Source organism: Exophiala mesophila, assembly GCF_000836275.1.
Source record: "Exophiala mesophila strain CBS 40295 unplaced genomic scaffold supercont1.6, whole genome shotgun sequence".
Taxonomy (NCBI): Eukaryota; Fungi; Ascomycota; class Eurotiomycetes; order Chaetothyriales; family Herpotrichiellaceae; genus Exophiala; species Exophiala mesophila.
Window position 1 is genome coordinate 1581734 of NW_015622509.1, and position 26903 is coordinate 1608636.

At 49.1% G+C, this 26903-nt stretch overlaps 3 protein-coding genes across 3 annotated transcripts; all 3 read right to left on the bottom strand.

Moving 5' to 3' along the window:
• Window positions 1-2678: 2678 nt before the first annotated feature.
• On the bottom strand, window positions 2679-6201 carry PV10_08462 (uncharacterized protein). The gene is made up of 5 exons (XM_016373487.1): window positions 5840-6201; window positions 5646-5743; window positions 5373-5592; window positions 4441-5319; window positions 2679-4389 (listed from the first exon to the last, which is right to left on the bottom strand). The coding sequence occupies exons 1-5, from the start codon at window positions 6008-6010 to the stop codon at window positions 3115-3117; spliced, it is 2643 nt and encodes an 880-aa protein (XP_016220398.1). The 5' UTR covers window positions 6011-6201; the 3' UTR covers window positions 2679-3114.
• A 3283-nt stretch (window positions 6202-9484) lies between these two features.
• PV10_08463 (uncharacterized protein) lies at window positions 9485-10845 on the bottom strand (the record flags this gene model as incomplete). The annotated part of the gene is made up of 5 exons (XM_016373488.1): window positions 9485-9662; window positions 9713-10055; window positions 10106-10193; window positions 10279-10627; window positions 10676-10845. The coding sequence occupies 5 exons, from the start codon at window positions 10843-10845 to the stop codon at window positions 9485-9487; spliced, it is 1128 nt and encodes a 375-aa protein (XP_016220399.1).
• A 9249-nt stretch (window positions 10846-20094) lies between these two features.
• PV10_08464 (uncharacterized protein) lies at window positions 20095-20538 on the bottom strand (the record flags this gene model as incomplete). Its single annotated transcript, XM_016373489.1, has 2 exons — window positions 20095-20360; window positions 20421-20538. 2 exons carry the CDS (start codon window positions 20536-20538, stop codon window positions 20095-20097), a joined length of 384 nt encoding a protein of 127 aa, XP_016220400.1.
• Between the last annotated feature and the right edge of the window lie 6365 nt (window positions 20539-26903).

Sequence of the window (26903 nt, forward strand, 5' to 3'; positions counted from 1 at the left end):
GCACTCCATCAACAGATTGGGCACTCCATCAACAGATTGGGCACTCCATCAACAGATTGGGCACTCCATCAACAGATTGGGCACTCCATCAACACATCGGGTACTCCATCAAAGCGCAACTCACTTTGACGTCCACCGCCCTTCCAAGTTAGCATTTACGTCAATCCGCAAAGCTGATACTTCTCTCTCTGGCTCCTCCTCGCTCAAATGAAAAGCACCGAGAACCAAGTTATCCACCAAGAAAATTCAGTCCCATTCAACCCGGAACAAATTCCTAACACCCATGCTTCAACAAGATCCTTGACACACGGGATGCCCTAGGAAACCTTCGAACAAAGCGGAGGTTCAGACCAGATCCAGTCCGACCCGCGTACGGGAGGGTCCGGACACCAGGATTTGGGCTTGATGAAGTCCCTTATACAGCACTCGGCTCGTTTCCAATCCTCTAAATCGTCGATCAGGAGTTGTGAGGGATATATAACCTCGAATTTGATCGTGTGGAAGAAGTCGAAGCACTCAACTGTTGGACGACAACAAACGGTGTTTGATTCACTGATGTTCCGGGAACCATAGTTCCCTGTCTCGGAAGGCCACCCAGGCTCGCAAACAAGAGGTGTCGTAGCAGGGGCTGCGCTGATGAGGCAAACAAGACCACTGATGGCCAAGGCCGAAAATAGGTTGAGAGAAATCATTTCCACGCGAAGGGGCTGAGAGGATGACGGACGTCTAGACGAGCAGACGACAGAGAAAGGGGGTGATACGGCTTGGAGCTGTCAAGTCGTTGAGAGTTCTTGAAGAAAGTGTCGGCTCGCAGAGGGAGGAGATGATGTGATGTTGCAGAGGCTGCCGTAGACAGTGCGGATAGGCAAGAGATCGAGACAAAGTCTTTTCAGGTTGTACGGAAGGCGAGGAAGAAGTAGCGGGCTCCATAGTGACAGAGAGGATGGAAATTGTTTGAGGGGTGGTGACCTTTACATAGCTCTGATGGATGTGGTGTTGACAGCAGATCCTGAGAGCTGCCTTTCAAGGTTCGTGCTGTCTGATCAGCCAGCACAAGCCGCTCCTCAATCATACAGCATTCATCCTTGACAGGAATTGGGTCCAGCAAGAGAAATATCAGGTGGAAACGAAGGAAAGCTGTCCAAATCCAGATGTGGTTTCAAACTCTCATGGACTATGGAATTCCGGGCCAGTAAATAGCCATCGTTAGGAACACATCTCAACATGACAAATCATCCTGCTTCTCGGAACCCACTAGACTGTTAGTAAAGGGACTGTTTACAATTTACAATCATAGTGTACCATAGTAGGGATTTCAAACCCTCATCCTGTTATACATTCTGGAAGTTTGAAGCTGTGGCCTAGGCTGACAAGGTCAAAAGGTCAAGAGCAGCGAGAATACGCCGCTGTGGTGCCAAGGAAAGATCCCCTCTCTTTTCAGCCCTCCCTACAAGATTTCTCTCTACATCACTCCTCTGTCTCCACAACGTATCTCCAATAGTTCATACAACTCCTTACACCTGTCTTCTCTGTGTTGTTCTCTAGTGTCTCAGCCCACGGGGGCCAACATCGCCCTTTGTTGATGTCCGGTCGTAGAGGCTGATCAGGCCGCTGATCCACAACCAAGTCCGGTCGTGCCAGTGTGTTATCATTGGACACCACACGAAACCCACTAGTCCGGACTTCCGCTTGCGTTCTTCCAACGGATACTCCGGCAGAAAAAACAAAGTATCGTCGATTCAAATTGTTGTCATTTATCAGAAACTCCACGGTTACGCCGCCGTCGTAGGTGGAATTCATGTCGCTCTCGAAGATACAATTCCAGGTTTTGATTAGTTCAGGCTCCAATTTCCGGGTCATGCGCCGCTTCGGCAAGCTTGACTCAGGCGAGTCAGTGTGGACTTGCTGTCCCCTTGCCACATCCATCACATGCCACCTCGGTGAGATGCCAGCCTCACCCTCAGCCTCACGGACACTTCTGTTCCACGGAGTGCTTCTCAGCCTTTCTTCTGCTGTTCGGGCTACAACCTCATTTCTCCACTCCTAGCTACGCCCTATGGAGCAAGTAACCTCCATTGATGAGTGCAGAGGGGTTTGCATAACGCTGTCGATGACACCGGACTCGGTTTGCCGGTTGCTGCTCCGCTCAAAGCATGTGAATTGTTCAACCTCATAGGACGGATAAGCCCGGGACATCAGGCTGCCTGCCATGGCAAGGCTGACAGAAAGGGGAGACACCCACGTGAGTGCCAAGGCATGCCATGCCAAGAACAGCAATGTGCTCCTCCCTGCTCCCACGGCTTCCTTCAACTCTCAATGTTTGTTTCATTTGTTCTTGTCGAGTACTACCTTATCGTGTGATGTTCCTAGGGTAGACCTTTCAACGAGTTTTCCTGGAAGCCGTCAAGTACCGTAGTCAAGGTTGAGAAACCTGCTTGGTTGTCATCCATAAGCGCTTGTGCAAGCGCTTGCATAAGCGCCTTTGAGAGGGATGTGCCTGGCTCCAAAGGCGCCTTTGAACGTAGATTGCATAGTGAGAAGTTGGACACTCATAAGTAAGGTATGTTCACATCGACATGCTTGCCTATGGTGTTGCAGCCTCGTCAGCTTCATTAACAACAGTGAAAAAGAAAATACCAACATCAACGGTGATTCAAAGGTATGGAGGGTATATGATTGGCAGATTGAAATCAAAACAATTTCAGTACGAGAAATAAGTTGATTCGCCACAAAGGAGAATTCAGACTAGGTAATCTATACAATCCTAGCCAATGCTTCTATCATGTCCATACAGCTCTCCATTCCTGGGTCTTTCTTCCTTGAAAGCCAGTACCAAAAACCGACCATGCGTCATATCAAGAAGAGCCAATGTCAAAACGCCAAGTCGTGAGGTATGCCTCAACTTCTGTACAACGTAAAAATGAAATACTGTTTGTACAGTCGGTCATCTATAGATGGTGCGAGGTAAGGATGCATCATGTGGGTTCATGGATGATGTGTGGCCTTTTAGCTAATAATAGCTGCCCTCTACAAAAGAGGAGTCACCGAGTGTATTCTGGTTGATCCCACTGCCTAGGCATGACTGCTACCGTTGATATGGGCAATACCTAGTCCTTATGCTTGATCTTCTGGATTGTTAGTCATCGCCTGTGAAGGTTCGTACCCCTGACCCGCATACTGCTGTTTGCTCGGTGTCGGTACGGGGTCATTGATATTGCTGCTCATGTTTCTCATTTGCTCTGGGCTCGGTCGTAGATTCTCAATTGGTGGAACAATCGGTGTTCCCGAGACAGATCGTCGTTCCGTTGCCACTGACTGATCCCTGCTTGCCTGCGGTGGTGGGAACTGGCTCGAGAGGTGAGGCGGAGGCGACATACTGCCTGACTTCTTCACAGTGAGGTTCGCAGACAATATAGGTGCCGGAATAGGTGTCATCTGTTTCTTTGGTGAAAGGCCAGACAGTGGCTGGTGATGTTGTACTGGGGTATGTAAAGGTGGAGAACGACTCTGACTGAACGAGCGTGGCGTGGCATGCATGGATGCGGCACCATTCATCACGTTGTCGTGCCCATTGAGCGACGACTGCTTTTGAGGCACCCCTGCAATACTGCCAACATCCATGTTTCCTTGCGTTGGGGACATGCTTGGGCGGTTAAGGACAGGAGATGGGAGCCTTGGTGTAATGGCTGCCAACGGTGTCTGGCCATTGACGGATGGATGAGCTGGTCTTTGAGGGGACGACTGGGAGGGAGGATTAGATGAAGTTGTGGATTGAGTAGGAGGTCGCTGGTAAGGATGTTGAGACGATGGAGACACAACTGGAGGATTTCCATGTGCAGGTTGGGTTATGGATGGCCGAGGTTGTATGGAAGGAAACCCTGTCGATTGTCCGGGATTCCCGTGAAGATTGAAGTTCGGGACCGTGTGGCCATTTAAAGCGTCTGGACGCGACGGTGCTTGTTGATGTTGCTGCTGAATCTGCATAGGTTGGTACTGCGCCTGAGCAATCGTTGGAGAGGTTTGTGGATGAAAAGGCGAGCTTGGCTGATGTCGAGGCGGAGATGATGATTGCTGTTGGACGCCATTGACATGGCTTTGACCAGTGCCATTGACTTGCTGGCTTGGGATTTCCACTGTGACGAGTTTCTGTACAGAGGGTGATGTCTGCGAAGCGTCACGTGCTGGGCTAGGTTGAACTGGCGAGGAAGAGGATCCGACTTTGAATTTGAGAGAAATCTTTGGTCTTTTGGCTTCCTCCTCCTTTCGCTTACAGTCATTGCAAACAAAGTGGAAATCGTCCTTCTCTGCGGCAGATTTTGAGATGCCCAAGCATTTGCTATGCTGCCAAACGCTACATTTGTCGCAGGCAACACTGTGAGCACCGTCGTCCTGGATCGAGTTAGAATGTGCATGATAGGAGGGATCAACTGCGAAACTCACATAATTCCTGCCGTATTTGCCACAGCCAGAACAATCAAAGGTCCACTCTTCTTCAGCTGACAGTGCTTCAAGCTCTCTTCTAGCCCGATCGATTCGATCCTGGAGATGTCTGCCCGAGCCCCGGATTTCCCCTGTGTCGATTCTTCTCTGCTCTGCGGCATCCTTCTCGAGTTCCTCTCTCTTGAGAATCCTTTTATACTCTCTTTCTTTGATTCGCCGCTCGCGCGTCATCATCCGGTACTGTCTCTCTTGCTCCATCTTTTCTTGCTTTTCCTGCTCTCGGTGCGCAGCCAGAAGCTCTGCTTGTCGTTTTCGGTCTGCCTCAGCTTGTTCAGCTTCTCGTCGTTCGCGATCTTGCTTATCTGCCAGGCGGCCCGACCGCTTCGCTCCAACCATTCGCTCCATCATCAATAATTCGCGCTCCCGCCGTTCGATCTTTCGTTGCTGGCGCTCCTGGGCTTGTTGGATGATTGGGATTACCTCGTCCTCGATGCGCTGTTTCAGCATCTTCTCATTGGGATCTTTACTCTTTGCAAAAGAGAGACATAGATCCTGGTAGTCTTTGAGGGAGATGGCGATGCATTCCCATTTATAGCCTCCAAAAGTATCAACCTTGGCAGGGTCGACGTCTTCCTCCTGTTTCGGCGCATGATCAGGGGTGCCAGGTGTATCAGCGTCTTCATCGACGTCAGGCGTGTCCGCCTGGAGCCTTCTGCGTTTACTTTCCCTTCTTCTCGCCGCAATGGCCTTCTTTGAGTTCGCTTTCGGTTTGGCCTTTGGAGCAGAGGGAATGGGTGGTTCGGTTCGTCGATAAAAGCGGTTGTCGTCAAGGAGATAGTATTGTCGGTCATCTTTGTCATAACCAAATTCCTCGATACGCTAATAGATCTGGTTAGCACTGAGGAATGCACTAGCATAGAAGCAAAACAAACCCATTCAAGTTGGTCCACTTCACGTTGATGGTCCACCATCTTCTCTCGAAAGCGGTCGGGGTTCCACATTGTCCAGACTGTCAACTGATGTAGAATTCTTACGCGGGTGAAGATGTCGAAATCTCGAAATCGTTTAGGTTCTTCGTCTTCGCCGTAGGGATTTCGGTCGGGAGCCTTGGAGCGGTATTGTCGTCGCGTGTATTCGTCCCATATATCATGACTGGAGAGAAATCAGCAAGTGACAAGATATTCACCACAGGAGGCACTGCTCACTTTAGACCTCGATGAGATGAGATCCATTTCAGAAGGGTCAGGCCTATTTCTTCCAGTTTCTCCGAGTGGCCAGGCTTCAAACATTCCGTCTCAAAATCCTACAATGTCATCGTCAGTGATTCCGTGGATCATAAATACTCCGCAGACATTCCTCTCGAGGCAGTACGAGGCGTTGAGGAGATGGGGTAACAAACCTCAATATCAAAGTCCTCGTCTATCTTTAGAGCTTTTCCAAACATGAATATGAACTGCATTGTAGAGGCAAACTCCCACATATTTCGGATTGTTTTCAGTAGAGAAGGCGTCTCTTTGTTTTCTTGAGGCTCTACAGCCGCCATCTCATCGTGGGTGCGTTTTCGAGGCATGATGAAGAGGATGCGGATAGACGGGGGGAGGTGCCTCGACAGGCGTGGACGAAGGATTTGACCACCCTCGAAGGTATGGGTTGGTCCAACGACGCGCGATGGATCTTGAACCCTTCAGCTACTGGTGGTTGGTAGATCTCGACGACAATGTGGATGGTGGATGGTGGGTTGCAACGATGCGACTTTTTGGCTAGGGTACGCGGAATTGCCAGATCAAGATGCGCGTAAGAGAGACTAGTGGGAAAGCCGCAAGTGGCAGGCGTGGTACGAGTAGGCGTGGTAGGCACGGTAGGCACGGTAGGGCAAATCGTGCAGGTGCAGACTGGGACATGCCAAGAGTCATTTTGGGAAGAAGGTGACGCTGCTTTGTAACTATTGTCGGATCGGTGGAATTTATCTCCGGACTATCCTAAGTCCCTCCTCCTTCCACTCCATACAACAATATCTACACCATATACACAGTTGACTAGTGTTGTATACCAATTAAACGGTAGATTTGTTTCAGAAAATCTCATCTTGAGCAGGCACACCAACCCTCCACCCCCTCACAGCGTCGCTCTAGGCTGCGTAACATCTTCCGATGAAAGACCATACGCGAATGGGGGCATCTTCCCCTGCTCCATAGCTTCAGTCGAAGTTACACCATAGTAACTGATATACTCGCGGTCAGAGCTCTTATTGTCGACCCACAAATCATATCCTCGACGAAGGTCCTGGATCACATCCTCTCTCCATACTTGCAATGGCTCCTTACCCTGGCCCACTTCTCGAATGGCTCTATTTCCAGCCATCAGGGCCAACCAAAACTCTCCCAATTCCATTTTGGGAATGGCACTTCCTGTCACTTCACCGTTTAATATCTTTTTGCATAAATCGAATTCTTGAACCAGTGGCCGAGCAAGCCCAATACCATCCACAGTGTCCAAAGCTCGTACCATCCCCCCAACAGTTCGCAAGCCTCCTGTCAGATACACTTTGGTCTTGGTCAATCCTGGGACGATTTTCTCGGCAAATTCCTGAAAATAGGCTTCTCGCTTCTTCGTGCTTTCTCGCACCGTTTCGCCCTGGTGCTGATTGCCTGTCATCAAGTTTTCAGAAGAACCACCACTGAGCTCCACAAAATCGAACTGATGCTTCTCCAATGCTAGGCAGACTGCATTGGCCTCCGCCGGGGTGAACGCAGTCTCTTGAAATTCGGTGCTGTTGATCTTAATCCCGAGAATGAACTTGGAGGATACCCTCTTCCGAATTGCTTGCTCGATCTCGAGGTGAATTCGCATACGGTTTGTGATGTCCCCACCATATTTGTCCGTCCTTTGGTTGGTCAGTGAGCTCAGAAATCCCGACAGAAGAAAGCCGTTCGCAGCGTGTAGCTGCATCCCATCAAATCCAGCTTTCTCTAGGTACTCAGCCGCATGAGCAAAGGAATCGACGATGCTGTCAATCTCCTCCTGTGATGCAGCATGGGGATCATTGAATTTCAGCGGCCGTCTAGGACCGCTAAAGTCGTAAGGAATGGCAGAAGCAGCAACTGGGTGAGATTGAAAATAGCTATGACATTGCCTCCCAGGATGAGAAACTTGAGCCACCATGAGATGACCCCCTTTCTTGACAGATTCAGCCCATCTTTGAAAGGCTTCGAACCTTTTTCCATGAAATGGTGCATCCGGTGGGATCACTGGATCTCCAACCGACTCAAGATGATCCACGAAGATCACTGTAATTAGAATCAGCAAAATTGAGTCTTTGATTGGATTGAAGTTGCATAAATGTTCACTCACTCACGTTCCCCGTCACTACCATGCCAATCTCACCCTGACCCCATCGCTCGTACGCTCTGCACAGGTTCGCAGTAGGAATTCCTCGCTTCTGCGGCTCTTCTTTGTGCCATGATGATAGCTGCTCAGTCATAGCTGCTTTCATGAACCGGTTGCGTGCAGTTTTGCCCGAGAATGCAAACGTTATGGGATCGCCTAGTCGGCTTGCATCGACCGTGTCCGATTCATACCGAGGGATCTCCTCACTCATTGAGCCCATAATGTTCAACAATATGATAGAAATAGTAGATCACAATAGAACGATGTATTTCTGAACACTCTTGCCGCCTAGAAGTCCCGGATCCTCAGTAACAAGTCGTGGAGGTCACAGCAGTGATTCATATGCTGCAAGCTCTCCAATCGCTTCCTAGACAATAAGCCAATCGTTGGGTCCCACTCATCACGCGATTTGACTTGTTGCCGTCGGCAGAACGTGCTGGCGGTCCAGGCTTGCTGAGGCTGAATTGATTGCTCGCAGGAGACACAACTACTCACGGTATGATGTTCTGAATAAGGAAAATCCCACCATGGACACACCTCGATGATTAGCCTTATCGCCAGGAATCTGCTGCTTTGGTCCGACCCGTTGTTGGTCCGCCCAGGCCAATTTTCCGGGGAAATGTGGAGTTGAAGTCTTGATGTTCGGTATTTCCCTCTTTAGACCAATTGCATTCCCCACTGACAACGAAATCCGACAAAACGCAAACTCACTTGCGTTCCGCTCTTAGCGCCAATGTCCGGAACGACAAACATCGTGAAGTGCTCGCAAGAGGTCAATTCATGCTCTTATTCCCTACTGAGGTCCTTTTGTTAAAGGCTTATACAGAACCCCTCCTTGCGCTCATTGATTTTGGACGTGTCACCGATATACCAACAGCTTTGACCTAGAATCACAATGGCGACGTGGGAATTCACAGTTCAGCATGATATCATGGCTAGCCCGGACCGGGTTTATCAAGTCTGGTTAGATGGAAACGACAGCCGAGGGCCTTGGGTTGGCGATGGTGAGAGACACATCGACGGCCAGTTAGGTGGAAAATATTCCTGGGACGACCACAATTTCTCCGATATGGGTGGCGGAGGAGGCTGTTGGGGGCACTGGGGCGAGTTCACCAAGCTTAACAATCAAAAACTTCCATACAACATCGAGTATACCTGGAAGTCGCAGTGGACCGATAATTACGACTCACATATGCTGATTTCGTTCGATACGGATAAGACGGATGAACGATTCACAAAAGTTACGGTCCGACAAACCGGCTTGCCAGACAACAGACACGGCTACGAACATAAGCATGCTTGGATACGCATTCTTGGGGAGATGGGAGCAAAATTCTGGGGTAACGCCGACGTCAAAGACAAGAGACCTAAAGTACTCGTTTGAGCTCGTTAGATGATAGGTCGCAACTAAGATCAAAATATCAATCTTCACTTTTCAAACTATCTGGACCATTCTCATGAAGTTTTCACGTGTCTTCTAGTGTCATATGTTTGGTAGTTGAAGCTTTGAGTTCTAGCATGACAGCCTCAGATCTGATCATGTGCTGAACTAGCAGATTCATTCTCGGACGATCGCAATGGACCAATGCTCGAGCCTTGAAGTGTTCGAAACTGACTTGATTGAGCAGCTATTAAGATACTTGGAACGGACTGTTCTTCAGTCGTTTAGCTTGATCACAGCTCTACCCTTCAATTTACCTGTTGCCAATTGTTCGCAGAAACTGTCAAGATCCTCCAACTTGCCTCGTGTCAGCACTGGGCGAACCAGACCTCGTACAGTGAAGCCGAGCGCTTCGTCTACATCCTTCAAGGTACCAGTAGTGCTCCCTTGGATACTGAATGAGGTCAGTCAGAATCAGATATGCTATGTGAGTCATGAACTTACGTTAGTCTCATACCAATGACAAGCATGGGATGAGCACCCGCAACTGCTGTTGGATCAGGGGCAAGGCCAATGGCGACTACTGTCCCACCAACCCGAAGATAGCTTGGTGCCGAAGCATATGTTTCTTTGCCAGCAGGAAACACAATGACAGCGTGAGCTCCATGGCCGGTGACTTCATGAATTCGTGCGGCAATATCAGGTGTTTTGAGAAAATCAATGAAGACTTCGGCTCCCAGATCCTTGCAGAATTGAGCCTTCTCGTCCCCGCCGTCCACGGCGATTACTCGCATTCCCATCACACGGGCGTACTGCACGGCAAAATGTCCGAGACCACCACCAGCGCCTATATTCATCGATCAGACTATCTCGATATTCCTGTGGTGACTGACTTACCCAGAATCACGATCCACTGCCCGGGTTTGACTCCACTTCGTTTGCATGCCACGTATGCAGTTACACCCCCGCACATGATAGGACCAGCCTATATTAGATGTTAGCAGTTAGCAAGGCTGAGACGCGGCCATGTGTCCCAGAAGGGCGCTGTCGTGATATGGCTCCTCACTGACCTCTTCGTCTGTCACACCATCCGGGATCTTGGTTGTATATCTGCCATCACTGAGCGCATACTGCTGAAAGGTTCCAGGTTGATTGAAGCCCGGATGTTTCTTGTTGGCGCAGTGGAGCTCATCGTCACCGCCATCCTTGCACAAGTAACAGTCTCCACAAGTGCTGTAGATCCATTTGATTCCGGCTCTTTCCCCAATCTTCCACTTCTTATCCATTCCTTCACCTACAGCCACGACGACACCGGCGCCCTCATGTCCAAGGATGCCTTGTGACGAGTCTTGCATGCCCCACTGGAATGCAGCCCAGTCATCGTGGAGCAAGCATTTATCTGAAGCACAAAGGCCAGACCTAGTGGAGTTCTAGCGAGGCTTTGAGAGTGTTTACGATGCCACTTACCAATTGATCTTGACAAGTATCTCACCTGGACCCGGCGTCGGAACGTCAATCTCTTTGATAACGGTTTTGGCGCCTTTCCCGCTTCCTTCCCTTACTGCCGCCTTTTGCTTTGTGGGAATCACAGGATGTTCTGCTACCTTGGGATGCATAGCAATGCTGTTGCCGTTCATCTTGTTGTTGGACTTGTACGTGGGCTCTCTCAATCTCTCACAAACTAATCAAAACCAGCGAAGCTAACGATGAAACCATATATATTCATAGAAGAGCGGCAGTGTTAAGGTTTAGTCCAATGTAGCTCGAGATTCAGTATCCTAGTCATGTACCCGCTGTGATCGATACCACTTCAAACTCAGGCGTCCCCGTTTCATCATAGATGCCGTTGCCGAATAGACCGACAACTTCGTCTCGAGCGTCAACCTCTGACAGGGAGGGGTCTGGGGAAGACTACCGAAAAGCCGGGGCAAAGTTCGGGGTTGGCGATCGTTCCTGGGTGGGGATTGCGACCCGCATTGCCATGTCGGAAGGAGAAGAAGAATCGTGGGCCCGAAAACTGTGGGTAAAACGAAAAAGGAATTTGCCGACTCGTGCTGAGAATCCCATTTCGGCGTCTTGATGTTGCCGAAGATTTTGAGCACATGGATGTATGATCTATCTGTAAGCCAAGCGTCACTAAAGTAGGAAATGACGATGTCGACGCTTTCTCGCTTGCCCTATGTTTTGAGGCCCACAATCAGCTATGAGCCGGCGATAGAGATTATCTCCGTACTAGATGAAGTGATTGTGGACGATGTAATTCGTATATCATGAATAAAGGAAACTAGGTCGGTTTGACTAGGGTAATCCGAGATACCTACCTTTTTTTCACGAGATCGAAAAAATAAACGAAAATGGCGTCTTACAAGGAGAACAAGCCAGAAACCCGTCTCTTCATCGATGGAGAATTCGTCAAGCCCAAGAGTGGCAAGACCTTTGACATCTACAACCCTGCGACGGAGGAGTTAGCGGCTACCGTTTATGAGGCTGGTGCTGAGGATGTAGATGTTGCAGTCAAAGCCGCTAAAGCGGCTTTCGAGGGCTGGGAAGGCCTAGGTGCCTCTGGTCGAACAGGGATTCTTCTGAAACTTGCAGATTGTATTGAAGCTCATGCCGAAGAGTTGGACTACTTGGACGCAATATGCATGGGAAAACCAATCTCTGACTGTAAGTTGCCTTAAGCATCGCTAGAGCCGGGTGCTGACATGAAATCATCAAAAGTCTGCAATGCGTATTTTGCAGCATTTGTTCTTCGCTACTATGCCAACAAGGCCATGGATGTTCAGGGTACAAGCTCATTGAACTCGCCAGGCTTCGTCAACATGGCATGGAGACAACCCTTTGGTGTTTGTGCAGCCATCATTCCTTGGTAAGAGGCTTTCCGAGTCAATGATTTCAGTTGAGCTGTTTTCTGACAATAGCAGGAATATCACTCTGATCACCTTTATCAACAAGGTTGGGCCGGCACTTAGCGCTGGAAATACTTTGGTACTAAAGTCAAGCGAGAAATGCCCGCTGTCGGTGGCTCTCATAGGTCGCCTTTGCCAGGAGGCAGGACTTCCCAAGGGAGTACTCAATCTCCTCTCAGGCTTTGGTCGTCCTTGCGGTGAAGCACTCGCCAAGCATATGGACATCCGTAAAATTTCCTTCACAGGGTCTCAGATGGCTGGAAGAGCCATCAAAAAGGCTGCAGCAGAGTCCAACCTCAAAAAGGTTACTTTGGAATTAGGAGGAAAATCTCCCTTGATCATTTTCCCAGATGCGGATCTTGAAAAAGCTGCCGCCGCCGCGACTGCATCAATGCTGATGCTCAGCGGGCAGGCTTGTGTGGCATCAACGAGGTAAGTTTCGTTCGACCGAACTCTTGCCATGCAAGCTGATCCGTGTCCAGAATCTATGTCCATAAGGATGTTGCATCGAAATTCACAAGTCTAATGAGCGCTGCAATTAAAAATTCTGGCGAATCGGGGGATATGCTCGTCAAGGCAACCACTCGCGGCCCACAAGCCGACAAGGCACAATATGATCGCATTTTGGGATATTTGAAAGGTGCTGATGCTGACGGTCTGGACGTGATTCTTGGTGGCAAAGCCGAAAACAAGAAGGGTTTCTTTATTGAACCCACCATTATCACCAATGCCCCAGAGAACCACTCTGTCGTGAAAGAGGAAATCTTTGGTCCTGTGGTGGTGATCAACACTTTCGAAGACGAAGCCGAAGTAATGAGTCGGGCCAATGGTATGAGAACATCCCTTCTTGATTTGGAGTCCGCTGCTAACTGCCTACAGACACTGAATTTGGCCTGTACTCTTCGGTATTTACCAAAGATATTAGCCGGGCACTCCGCGTGGCCAAAAAGTTCGAAGCTGGCATGTGTGGAATCAATTGCACTTCCCCGTCTTTCTCGATAGACATGCCATTCGGAGGATGGAAGAGCAGCGGTGATGGCCGGGAGTACTCGCAATTCGCCTTTGAAGCCTGGACCGAGTTGAAAGCTGTGTTGATCAGTTTGTAGTCTCATCAGCCAGCATAGCTACATCTAGATACAAATACTGTCCATAGACTTCTCTGAACAGGCGTATGAGCGATACTCTGTGCCCTCTGCCGCTCGATAGATAACTACTACGTAGGCTCACATTTCGTCGTTTCCTGTTGTGGCAGTTCCGTGTCTTGGTCTTTTCTTTGACCAAGGTCTCGTTGTTAGAGCATAAAGTTTCGTCAAGTCTCACCTGGCGACCGAGATGATCATGATAGACCTTGAGCGCCAATTCCCGTTCGATCATCAGGGAGTTGTCGGCTGTACTACTAATTTTAATCAATCCTCCGTCTAGATGGGAAAGTAAGACAGTCGATTTTGATTTTGATTTTGGATAGAGTCCTCTGAGCAAGCTGAAAGGCGATATGATTGAGTGAATAAGTCATTGGTCACAGTGGGTTATCTGACCCGTTGCGTCTAAGGTCGCGCTTGTTGACCGATTCATATTTGGCAGTAGAAAAGGAAGATTCCTCTCGATTACTTGACTAGCTAGAGTCTGCAATAGATCTCATGTTTGAAACGTGCCCCACTGTGTCTACTCTTGATGATACAAAATCACCTTCATATTCTTAATGGAGTAGTTCCTCACTCGCTCGCCCCAGATATAAAGTGGGATTGCAGTCAATAAAACAAACATCCAAATACCGGCCATTGTCCCGAATACCTATCAATGGATTAGTCGAGATCCCGCATTTAGATCATCAGGCGAGACTCACCGTTTGATACCCGACACTCGAGACCCAATGTGTGAATCCATAAGTGAAGCCAAAGGCAACAAGTTGTTTAACGCCATTGACGATCAACATACCCTCAAGAGCTACCTCTGGATACGAGTCCAACACGTATGTCATGGCGATGTTGGCTGCAGCTGGGGATATACTGATGAATGCATATCCAACGTACAGTACCATCCAATGTAAGCCTCTCTGTGCCCCGAATCCGAACATCAGCAGTCCCGCTGGACCGATGATGAAGGGAATGATCAGTAGAACCAAACGGTCTTCTGGCACAAACTTGCCACCACGGCGACGGGCGCAACGTTTGACCCAGATGTCTGTCAGCAGGCCTCCAGCTAGTGCCCCAGTGACATTGCCAACTGTTTGAAATTTAGTATTGAACATCATGAAGGACAAGCTCTTGACCTACTCATGGCGCCAACGTTGACGAGCCCGGAAGTGGCAGTCCCAAAATTGTACGGATCATTCTCGAAGATAAATGACGTAACGGTGCCAGCACCTAGAAGCCAGGCAAGGCAGACAGCATCTATGAAAAAGTCGTTAGTACCATATCAGGCAAAAGGAGGACAAAATCTTACATGCAAAGGCACCCCAGGCAACCGCTGGGTAGGCGAAAAGAGGCAGAGGCCGCAAAATATGGAGAATCCAAGATTGGCTGGCTCTGCCTGACCAGGGCTTTAGTTCTTGAAGGTATGTCTTTTTGGTGCCGGATAATTCCACGTTCTCATGAGTATTAGCATGCTCAATAACTTCAACTGGCTCCTCCTTCTCGGCAATGTCAGGTTGATTTGATGTTGCGGAACTGTCAACATGTTTGGCCTTTGCGCCGGTGGCATTGATAGAACGGTTCCACCTGGTTTCAGGAAAGAAGAAGATAAAGACAATGAAGTTCAAGCCTCCAACAATGGCAGAAGCCCATGCAGTCCAATGCCAATCTCCGTCTGTGCATGATGAGCGTGTGAACAACGAAGAATTGCGTGTGAGTAGCACCTACATTGTACAATGACACCTGTGAATATTGGACCAAGTGAATTGCCAAAGTAAAGAGCAATCACATAGATGCCCATCTTGGATCCTCTCTCGTGGAGATAGAATAGATCCTGGTATATCTATTCAGCACTCATATCCCTCCACTTCTGGGTGAAGTGTAACCTACATTTACAACAACTGCGCCCAAAGCTTCTGTACAAGCACCGCAGAAAGCTCCGAGGGCACGACTGGCAAGCAGGCTTTCGTAGCTAGTGGCGACCCCTGACCAAATCTCGCATAAAAACATCCCTAGAGAGGTAACAAGGAACACCGGTCGTCTGCCCAAGTACTCGGCAGTTGGAGCCCAGAAGAAAGACTGTATCCGATATCAGCATCAACTCATGGCTGACCAATGGTAAGGAGCAACTCACGGCTAAGCCAGCCGTGAACACACACCAGGTCAGCAACCCGGCTGTGGTAGCTAGGTCGATATTGAAGTCTTGACTGAGCGTGTAAAAGGCAGGAAAGAGGCCGCCAATCCAAGCGTTGATCATGAACCCGAATACCAGAACATTGATGAATGCAATCCATTTCTTCCACTGAGGCAGTCTCAATGGGTCGTTGACATCGTCCGAAGGATGGGGGACGAGAATGATATCTGCCCCTTTATGCACCGCGTGCGGATTTACAGTTCGTTCCATGTCGATGAGGGTCACCTCACGCACGGTGTGACCGAGTTCATGGAGTGTATGAAACTTCATGATGAAATATAATACTCAAAGAAAGCTTCAAGATGGGAATGAGAAAGTGAAGTCCGTGTTTGATTGAACTGGCCTTTTGTTTCCGCCTTACGTTCATGGTCTTATATCCTTACGAGCTACTAGTCCCGTTCAACACAACACAATGCTTCCATATAGATCTGAATCTGTACTACCCCAGGTTTCCCCCAGGCACCATGGATGCGGAGCATGACAAAGCCAGACTTGATCTGACCTATTTTTCTCTGTTAAAGCCATGCCCCTTGTGGTAGATGCCGGAGGTTTGTTGAGCCTGGGACAAAGGTCTCGACTTTTGCGCGGATTATGCTATAGAGGAAGTAATTGACCCGCGGAAACAGGAAACCGAGCAGTAGCTGACGATGTGATGGATCATTCGCTTTCAGAAAATGCAAATACGACTTTTTGGATTGGATGGCCGAACCTGGACCCTACTTCGGTAATATCCTAGTATAGTTCGCTATGAGCCGTCCTTCTGGTCCGGACTTGAACAAAGAGGTTCCCCGACCGGACGATGGCCTCGGATCCCCAGAAATCACCCCGCTCTTGCTATCCCCGCCAGCTCGCCAATAAGGGTACTTTTAAGCCAGCTTTGAGAGGGTGCAGTAGAACAGCCAGGAACAATTTGCACTGGCAGACGATAAACACGATTCCAACATGGCGGAGAACAATGGAAACGTTAAGTTTGGGATCCTAACAGCAGGAATCGCTTTCCTTGTGTGGTGTTTGGGCAAGGTGAGCAACTTGCTTGAGGCAATGATCATCGCTGAGAAATTCGTTCTAGGCCTGCTACAATGCCTATTTTCATCCGTTAAGAAATGTCCCTGGCCCATTTCTTGCAAAGTTCACAAGCAAATGGCTCGAATACCAAGGCTTCACGGGCCACAAAACGGCGACATTTCATGAAATGCACAAACGCTATGGTCCTGTCGTGCGAACCGCCCCAAACGAGTTACTGTTCTCAGATCCCAAGCTCATCAAGAAGATTTATGGCTTCACGGCTTCTTATCTCAAGACTCCTTTTTACACAGGTTTTGATGACTATGGGGAGCCTGTACTTTTTACACTCCGCGATAGAGCTACGCACCGTGATCGCAAAAAGCTGATGGCTCATGCTTTCACCGAAACCACAATAATGCAAGCCGAGGGTCTTGTGGTTGACCAGATCAACATGTTCTTAGGCAAAGTCGACGAGCACAACGGCTCGGCTATGGACGTTTACATGTGGTTTCGATGCCTTACGCTTGACATTGTCTCTTCCCTTTTCCTCGGTGAGCCTTTTCATTCGCTAGAAAAGCAAAATCACGAGTACATGGAGAGTGTAGATACATATTTCATCATTGCAGGACTCAAATGGCAGATCCCCTGGCTGATTCCACTCACTTCGTGGATTCCTTGGCCACGATGGCAGCACTACCTTGGAGCTCAGAGAAGGATCTACGACCTTGGTCGCTCCTCGTTTCAGGACTACGTGAAGAGGTACGGGCGCAACTCGGGAAGACAGGACGCTTTGAGGAAAATTATTCACGGAGACAAAGAGCTTCCCCCACTCTCAGACGAACAGATTGCACTGGAGATCGGCAGCATTCTTGTTGCTGGCACAGACACTACAGCAACTGTATTGACCTATCTCTGTTGGGAATTAGCAATTAACCCTCAGTTACAAGGGCGACTGAGGACTGAACTGAAAGAGGCCAGACTGAATCTACAGGGAGGGCGAGTGCCTCGGTATGCTGATATAAGATCTCTTCCATTACTTGAAGGGGCTGCATTGGAAGGATTAAGGCTACACGGACCCGCAGTCGGAAGCATCCCTCGCCATGTCCCACCAGGTGGAGATATGCTAGGCGAGTATTTTGTACCTGGAGGTGTACGTCTGCTGCCCGTTCTACAACTCCTTCGTTGTGCTTGCTAACAATGTATTTGACAGACAACTGTTGGTATCCAGGCTTATACTGTTCACCACGACGAGTCCATCTTCGAAGATCCGGAATCGTTCAAGCCGGAGCGGTGGGCCAATGGCGGAACACAGGAAATGAGAGACGCAAGCTTGCCTTGGTCCAAAGGTTCGCGTATGTGCCCTGGCTTACACTTGGCAACCTTGGAATTGAAGACAGTCTTGGGCGCTCTGCTCCTTGGATGGGAACTCTCATTGGGTCCCCGAATGGAAAAGGATACCATGGATATGATCGACAATTGGGTTCTAATGCCCAAAGGCGGGTTTTGCGATATCGTTTTCACGCCGCTCGGAGGAAGCAAGAATTAAGTTAGAACACGAAGAACCAGACGAGCTGACTGTAATGGGACGTCTAATCTGCATTCTTATTATTTATCTGAACCACCATTTCCTCCCTTTCAATCGCCCCCCCCTCTTTCTCCGATCTTCTCTCTTAGTTCATTTCAAAGTCCGGAAGGAGACCAGCATGTTAATTACGCTCATAACTTCGCGCTATCCCTAGCTAGCGATCTCCTTGGTTGCCAGACTTGGACACGAACGTCTTGGGAATAGTTACTTGGGAAGTACTTGGGCCCCAATACCTTCTTGACCACCTTGCCAGTGGCATTTTTTGGAAGTTCCCCTTCAACCAGTCGCAGAAGGGTGGGCAACTTGTACCCTGCTAGTCGAGTCCCCAAATCGGATCTCAAGGAGTCTAGACTGACTTTCTTTGGAATATCTTTTGAGGTTTTTCGCAGTGTCACCACGGCAGCGACTCTCTGGCCAAATTCCTCATCTCCCACCCCGACCACCATCGCCTCATCCACATAATCCAGGGCCAATAACTCGCGCTCTATGTCAAGCGCAGAGATCTTGTACCCACCGGACTTCAGAATATCGATATTCGCACGACCTAGGATGAAAAAGTATCCGCCTTTCTTTTTGGCGATATCTCCCGTTTTAAAGAAGCCGTCCTCATCGTGAACCTTTTGTGTGTTCTCCTCGTCATTCAAGTAGCCAGAGAACATATGTGGTGACTTGATTAATAATTCTCCTTCACCATCATCTGCGACTCCAGCTATTTTCACCTCAACACCAACCGATGCCTTGCCGATGCTGCCGTCAGGAACACCCTGCCAGCCGGACAGAGGCATGTTGATAGCAATCTGGGTCTCGGTTGAACCATATCTCTGTATAATTGGAATGCCTTTCCGGAGATCTCTCCAGAATTGATCGATAGTCTTCGGTAGCGCGGAAGTACCGCAGAACATTGTCCTGATGTGTGATGCTCCTTCACGGTATCTGTTCTGATCGACAAGCGGCAATTTCACAATATGCTGCTCATGATGCCGCATGAGTCGCGTGTACATGGTTGGAACTCCCGTAAAATGGGTCAAGTCTCCGCGGCTCCATCGATCCCACACCCATTGGGGATCAAACCCCCCAGTCTTGAACTCGATGCATGCACCAGCTAGGAGGAAAGGAAAAAATGACAGGTTTACTCCAGAGGCATGGTGCACCGGTAGCAGGTGTAGTAGCGTATCGCCTGTGTGCAATTCCAGCTGAGTTGCCAGAGACTGTGCTCCTGTGGTGATCGTCGAGCGTGGGAGGACGACTCCTTTGGGTGGGCCGGTTGTGCCAGAGGTAAAAATAATGATTCCTGGCTTATCCGGATTTGGGCGACTATTGTGAGAGATATAAATCTGAGAGAGAGATACGGTCTTGCTGGAGGCATTCTTAGCAGTGCTCAAGCTTGCGGGTGTCACTGGCAGAGCAACTACTTCAACCCCCTGCTCTCTCATCTGCTTTTCAAGCTGACCGACGGGTTTGAGCCCTTTTCCAGAGAACAGGATCATGACAGATTGACTTTTAGTGATGTAGTAAGCTAGTTCACCTGGAGGCATCGAAGGGCTGAGCAACGTGGCGCACGCTCCCAGGGCGAGAATTGCCAGAATTCCCACCGCAAACTCGTACCCACCGCTGGCAACGAGGCTAATGTAGACATCATTGCCATGATGCAACTCTTGGATGGTTTTCAGAGGTAATTTATCCGCAATCACTTGTCGGAAAACCACAACATCACTAAGAAGAATGTTTGCATTTGCTTCGATGGCTAAATTAAGATCCCGTATCAATGGCTTTCCTGCTCCTTTCCCATGAGAGAGTGTTAGGAGTTGTAGAAATAGGTGATCGTTTGGGAGAATATTGCTCGATAGCTGGGCACGGAATGCTGAAAGAGTTGTGTGGTCGACCATGTTCGAAGATGAGCGTAGAACACACCTGTAGAGGGAAATCCTGACAGAGGCCCAAGAAAACTGAGGACTACAAACATAAAAAGAGTGTGCAACAACATTGCTAGGGCAGTGGATCAAGTCTCAACATATCGCCGTTAGCTGCATGAATAACTGGCACTAAAGTTATCCTTCGAAAGGCTACCATTCGCTATCGTACTCGAAAGTGGTATTGCTGAACGACATCGTTGGTGGAGGCAGATCGGACGAGTCGTATGCCTTTCTTACACCCTTTGTCTTTGCAATTTTTAGAGGAGAACCATACAGCATCAAATGCTCTCTTCTGTGGAACCTCCAGAACTGGACAGAGCAGTCACTTCCAGCGTATCTTCGAATAACGGCCTCGCCACCAGGATGCTTCTTGGCGAAATTCGAGCAATCGTAGACTTCGTTGTCAATCACCAACCCTGTAGGCAAATCAGCACGCCAATAGCCGAGGATAATTGATCAATGGATTTCCGACGAACATAGTAGCTTCTTGTGATCAAGTGCCATCTCATCGGCTGTCTTCATCGGCATTTCCTCTTTTTGGCGTATTGCGAAGTCAGAGGCCGAGTTGGCCATGGTGTCGGGGGTGTGGGTCATGGAGAATGTAAATTGTGATTGGACCCTTTTGAGGCTTGATGGAGGGAGAGAGCGCCCACCAGTGCCTTCTTTCAATGTGAAAGAAATGAACCCTGTAGAGGATGCATGGGCAGTAAAAGCCATTCAGCATTTCCGATCGTTAAACGACTCTGAGTGTTGGACCCATTCATTGTCCTCTCGGTTGGCTCTGCCAAGTATCCCGAGATGGCTCGTTTTGGTATTGATAGACATGTTTCATGACGAGTCCTGTTTCGGAAGTTGACGAGAGGATTTCGGCGAAGGTCCTGGGGGACATGCCTTTGGAAGGGCGCCCGATTTGTATGCGGATCTGCTCCTGAGATCAAGATAGGCAGAGATCTAGGTAGGCCATACATCTTAGCAATGATGCTTATCTACTAGACCTCAGTTGGTCCCTAATAGCCTGTCATACTGTAATTCCTGGGACAAACACTGAAGCTCAGTTATGGAAGGTGAAGTCTTTGCGGAAAATGTGCTGGGCACCAAAACTCCCATACAACCCCAGGAGGCTTTGAACGCGAAACTTGTCAACGGTGCCATGGACTCGGCTGCTAAGATGGCTGACACCCCTAGAAAGCCATGGGAAGCCGTGCATTTTGATCCTGCTCTTAAGCCCAAGGACTATCAAATCCAAGGTAATGAACATCCCTTCACTCATCATTTGCGAAGGTTGCTGATACTTAGACTGCCTACACTAGGCACTCCGGATGACTCTACCATCATCTTTCTTGACGTGCAAATATTTGACTCTACAGGAATCCCTCCGTACCGAGGAGACGTCCTCATCAAAGGCAATCGAATTGCCCAAGTCGGTGATGTTCCAACACTGGAAAGACTTATTCAAGATCCTAAGACAAAGGTCGTACAAGGACGTGGAAGGACCCTTATGAGTGGCCTGGGAGACGCACATACTCACTTGACTTGGAACTCTGGAGACATCCCAGCACTAGCAGGGCTCGGGACTGAGGAGCACACCTTGTTAACGGCAAGATCGGCAAAGACTGCGATCGACAGCGGGTATACCATGTAAGTCATGTTTCTTGTTGTGCACTGGAACAGCGCATCCCGAAGTAAAGTTGGTCATTAACGCCCACTAGGTGCTTTGGTGCAGCTTCGGCTCAAGACCGGCTTGATGTCGTGATTCGCGATGCAATAAACGCGGGAAAGCTACCAGGACCGCGATATCTTGCTAATTGCAAGGAAATCACTCATCCACAGGATGCGGTTGGTCAAAATGGTCTTGCTGTGATTGCGGACGGGCCCGATGAGATGCGCGAGGCAGTAAATCGTCATATTGATATTGGTGCTGACACAGTCAAACTCACAATGTCTGGGGAGGAAATCTGCGAGCCGTTATCGTCGGAAAAATGTTATTATAGCGATGAAGAGACAGCAGTTTGTGTCGAAGTGGCACATGGCCGAGGAACAAGGCTTTGTGCCCATGCTAGGTATGGATGCAATGACAAACAACACAGATACGGTACTCTAATCAAGTTTCGCTTATAGGGCTCGCGACAGTGTCAAAATGTGTGTCAAGCATGGCGTTGATATCATTTTTCACGCAAGTTGGACCGACGACGAGGGCCTGAACATGCTAGAGAAAAACAAAAGCAAGCATATGGTAGTCCCTGCGATCAATTGGCTCTACGCAACACTTTACGAGTCTGAGTCCTACGGCTACAAGATGTCGGATGAGGAGAGGGATGGTTATGAGAGGGAGTTTGCAAAGGCAAAAGTTGTCCTGAGCGAGATGCATCAACGAGGCATAACAGTACTGCCGTAAGTTTCAATGTTCGAATGCCGCTCTTCTTGCTGACGATTGTTCCCAGCGGAGGAGATTATGGATTTGCCTGGACTCCACATGGAACCTATGCACGAGATCTGGAGCACTTTGTCAACTGGCTGGGCTTCACCCCCATGGAGTCTCTTCTCGCTGCAACTGCCGGTGTTGCCAAGTTATTTATGCGAGAACATGAGCTGGGGCAGATTAGGCCCGGTTACCTGGCCGATTGCATATTGGTAGATGGTGATCCTCTCGAGAACATCAGGATACTACAAGACCACAGCAAACTAAACCTGATTATGATCAATGGAAGGATACACAAAGCTGCTCAAAAGGATTTCATGACCACAGCTGAACGGCTGACTTGGAAGGCTCGAATCCAGGGCCCACAGTTGTCTCGGGAATCTCTAGGCTCAACGAGCTTCGTGGCATACAAAGATTCGTCAGGCGAAAGCCGGATCGGCAAGGTCAGTTTCGAAGGTCAGCAAATTACACCCGTCAACATGCCTTCGGGTGCGCCTGTGAGGACTCTATATCAAGTTATTGAGCTAGGGAACGAAGTTAACGATGATGATACCTGCGTTCCTTTGGGGTCAGTCACTATTCTTCCGCCTCTCAGCGGACGCGACATTCTTGCTGTAGGGAAGAACTACGCGGAACACGCCAAAGAGTTTCATAGCAGCGGCTATGACTCAAGCGATAAGATGGCTCAGCCATCTCATCCTGTCATCTTCACAAAGAGAAGTACGAGTATTATCTCAGCAGGAGCTGCTGTTGAGCTAGACCCACACTTTACAAGTACGCTGGACTACGAAGGCGAGATCGGTGTGATCATTGGCAAGCCTGGTCGACATGTCGACGAAAAGGATGCGATGAGCTATGTCTGGGGTTACACCTTACTCAACGACATTACAGCGCGTGAAGTTCAGCGTGATCATAAGCAATTCTACCTTGGAAAGTCGGGAGACACATACTGCCCCATGGGTCCAGTGGCAGTTCCAGCAAGCAGCCTCCCTAAAAGTTTGAGAATCCAGACATTCGTTAATGGCCAAAAAAGACAAGACGCCACTACAGATGAACTGATCTTTTCGGTTTCTCGATTGATCGCGACCATTACTGCTGGGGCGACTATTCAGCCAGGAGATGTGATTGCCACAGGAACACCAGCTGGCGTGGGATTTGGTCAAACGCCGCCGTCGTTTCTGCATCCCGGAGACTTGATTGAAGTTACTGCCACAGGTCTCGGGACCCTACGCAATCAAGTAGTTCTCCTCGACACAGTGAACTGTGCGACGTCCAAGCTATTTGCACCGTCAACGCTACCATTTTACAACACAAGTCGAAGCCCAGGCAATTCGGGTCTGACGAGAGTTGGCTCCAAGTTTGTCAACGTGGAGATCACGGGCGAAGGCGAGACACAGCTTGTCTTTGTGCATGGGCTTGGTGGTTCAACTGAGTTCTACGGGCCTCTGCTCAGAACTTCTCACTTTGCTCAGGCAGCAAGGTCCGTGCGATACGACATCGAGGGCCATGGACTTTCTCCTACGGCTTCCACCTCTGTGATATCCATCCAGAGCTACGCGCAAGATCTTGCGGCACTTTTCCAGCATTTGAACAACCGCCCATCTGTACTCGTGGCCCACTCCATGGGAACATTGATTGCATTGACCTTCGCAAGCCAATATCCTGACCTCGTGCAAAAGCTGGTACTGTTGGGCCCCGCACGCTATCCAGTGCCTGATGCAGCAGCAGAAGGGCAGCGAAAACGCTCCGCTGCTGTCCGGGCTGGAGGCATGAAGGCAGTTGCGGACACAATTGCTACAAATGGAACTTCTCAAGCTACAAAAACCATCAATCATTCGGCTTATGGCGCTGTGAAAGCTATTCTAATGAGTCAAGACCCTGAGGGATATGCAAAAGCTTGCACAGGATTGGGCAAGGCGTCCAACCTTGAAGTCGATTTACGGAGCCTCAAAATGCCAGCTCTCATTCTTGTGGGCGACGAGGACAAGGTGAGTCCAGTCACTGCCTGTCAAAATCTTTGCAATAGTCTCCCAAACGCAAAATTGGAGGTCTTGCAGAAGGTAGGCCACTGGAGTGTGGTTGAGGACCCAGTCGCCGTTGGAAGTGCCTTAGACAGGTTTTTGACGGCATCAGGAAAGACCTAGTATACTTTCATGATAGTAAAACAAACATAAGCCACGGGCAGCTGTAATTCGTCTCCACATGATCTTTCACTAAGTAGATGTTCAGATTATCGGTTGTGTCAGTCCTGCGTCTCGGTGAATTTTGACTTGCGTTTCGGCGAATTCCTTTCCTCGGCAGCAGCTCGCTGTTTTGATGTCTCCCACCCATTCCTGTGTTCGACCTTCTCAACTTGTGAAAATTTATCTTCTTGTTATCGTTTCTTGCGCTACAACACAGTTTAGGTCTTGTGAATCCTTTCTCTAGCTGCCCGATTAAGTTGGCGGGACTATGGGTGGAAGTCATCATGGAAGAATTCCTGTGCCCCAGGAGGCCATCGACAGTTCATTTGCCCTCTTTCTCTGGGGAGGAAAGGAGCGATTTGATCGACGCAAGGCCACCATTGACACGCTCTCAAGTCATCCCCTGTTCTCTAAAGATACAGTGGTCCCGCAGTCGCTTGCACGCAAGGATGTCTGGACTCGTATCGCCATTCAATCCAGGGAACTCGTGGATTTGAAACTCCGGCATGGGTGGTCAACCGCTCAATTCATGGACGCCATTGCTATGACTGACTGGATGATGCCAATCCACCCTCAGTTCAGAATTTTTAGGTCCAATCTTGAGCGACAAATGTCAGACGAACAGAAGGCGATCTGGCTACCTAGAGCAGATCGATTCGAGATCCTCGGCTGCTATTGCCAGACCGAATTAGGCCACGGATCCAACGTACGAGGGATCGAAACCACTGCAACATTCAGCGCGGACAATGATGAGTTTATTATAAACTCACCAACATTGAGTAGTACTAAGTACTGGATCGGCGCTGCCGGAGTTTGGGCGACGCACGGAATTGTAGTTGCCAAACTGATTATTTCAGGGCGCGACTATGGAGTACATCTATTCTTGGTACAGCTTCGAGACTCAAACACCCATAGAACTCTCCCAGGAGTAGAGATTTATGAGTTAGGGCCAAAAGCCTTCCAAGGAATGCTTGGAACCGACAATGGCGCCCTCCGATTCCACAATGTGCGTATTCCTCGAGCCCAGATGCTGTCCAGGAATGCTCAAGTGCGCGAAGATGGAAAGTATGTTCCGGCAAAGAACACCAAGCATGCCTATGGGTCCATGGTCACTGTGAGGGCTTTGATGGCTGAGGTTACCGGGTGGGATCTCATCAAGGCAGTTGTGGTTGCTTACCACTATACCAAATTCCGGAGACAATTTAAGAAACCCAATCCTGATCCAAGCCAAACAGAGGAGACTGTTGTTTTCGACTACAATAGTGTCAAGTATCGACTTTTACCTTTACTGGCAACCGTGAGTCCTCCCGTCCCTCAGTTAACGCTCCAGGATTTTAACATCGAATTAGGCGACGGCGATAATTGTGGTGGGCCAGTCCATCAAGAAGGCATATGATGACTACACCGTCACAATGCTCAAAACGGGAAATACTAGCGAACTAGAAGATCTGCATCTTCAGACTGTTTCAGCGAAGGTCTATTCCACAGAACTTGCTAGCAAAGGGGTCGAAACATGTCGCATTGCCTGTGGTGGCCATGGTTACAGCGCGTTCTCCGGTTTTGGGCGAATGTATGCGCACACCGTGAACGCGGTCACTTACGAAGGGGACAATTATGTCATCAGCTTGCAAGTGACCAGAGCGATCTTAAAGTACTATCGACAACATGTCGGACAACTACCATCCAGTCTAGAATATCTAGGCTTACTCAAGTCTGGGAGGCACACAGAGAAGCCTCCAATTGATTCCGCAACTCAATGGTTCTCGATATCTGTGCAGAAATGGGCTCTAGAATATCGTCTAGCCAATCTTGTCCAACAGCATTTGGAAGACACCGAAGCAGGAATAGATACAAGCTATTCCAGCCATGCGCTCACCATGGCTCATTCTGACTACATCTACTGGAAAGGATTTTGGAAATCCGTTCAAAGCGTTGAAAAGGCCGGAGAGAGCTTTGGTGTACACCTAGGGGCACTGGCACAAGTCGTATGTGGTCCCTTTCATTCTTCCTCTTCTGAAAGTCCCACTCATAGTACTGGCTAAACATGGAAACTGACTTGCTCTGTGGTTTAGTTCTCCCTCTCAATCCTCTTAAATCCACACCACCCAAGCCTCAGTCAAGCTTTACATCTATCGCAGGAAACTCACAAGCATCTCCGTGATGCCTATGCCATCGCCATCGATGATCTTGCGAAAAATCATATTGACAGTATTATTGCTGCATATGGCCTGACTGAGTTCGAATTAGACAGCGCATTGGCACGCACGAACCTGAACCCGTATGAGGCTTTGTTTGATGGAGCTAAGAAGAGCGAGATGTCGGGTGAAAACATGTCTCACATCTGGCCACTCATCGTA

Bases quoted from the DNA above. Each gene is read 5' to 3' on its own strand.
- PV10_08462 (XM_016373487.1), bottom strand. From the start codon at position 6,010: ATGCCTCGAAAACGCACCCACGATGAGATGGCGGCTGTAGAGCCTCAA. The intron at 5,593-5,645 runs GTGAGCAGTGCC...ATTTCTCTCCAG, and splicing joins TCATCTCATCGAGGTCTAAA to TCATGATATATGGGACGAAT. The intron at 5,320-5,372 runs GTTTGTTTTGCT...CAGATCTATTAG, and splicing joins AAGTGGACCAACTTGAATGG to CGTATCGAGGAATTTGGTTA.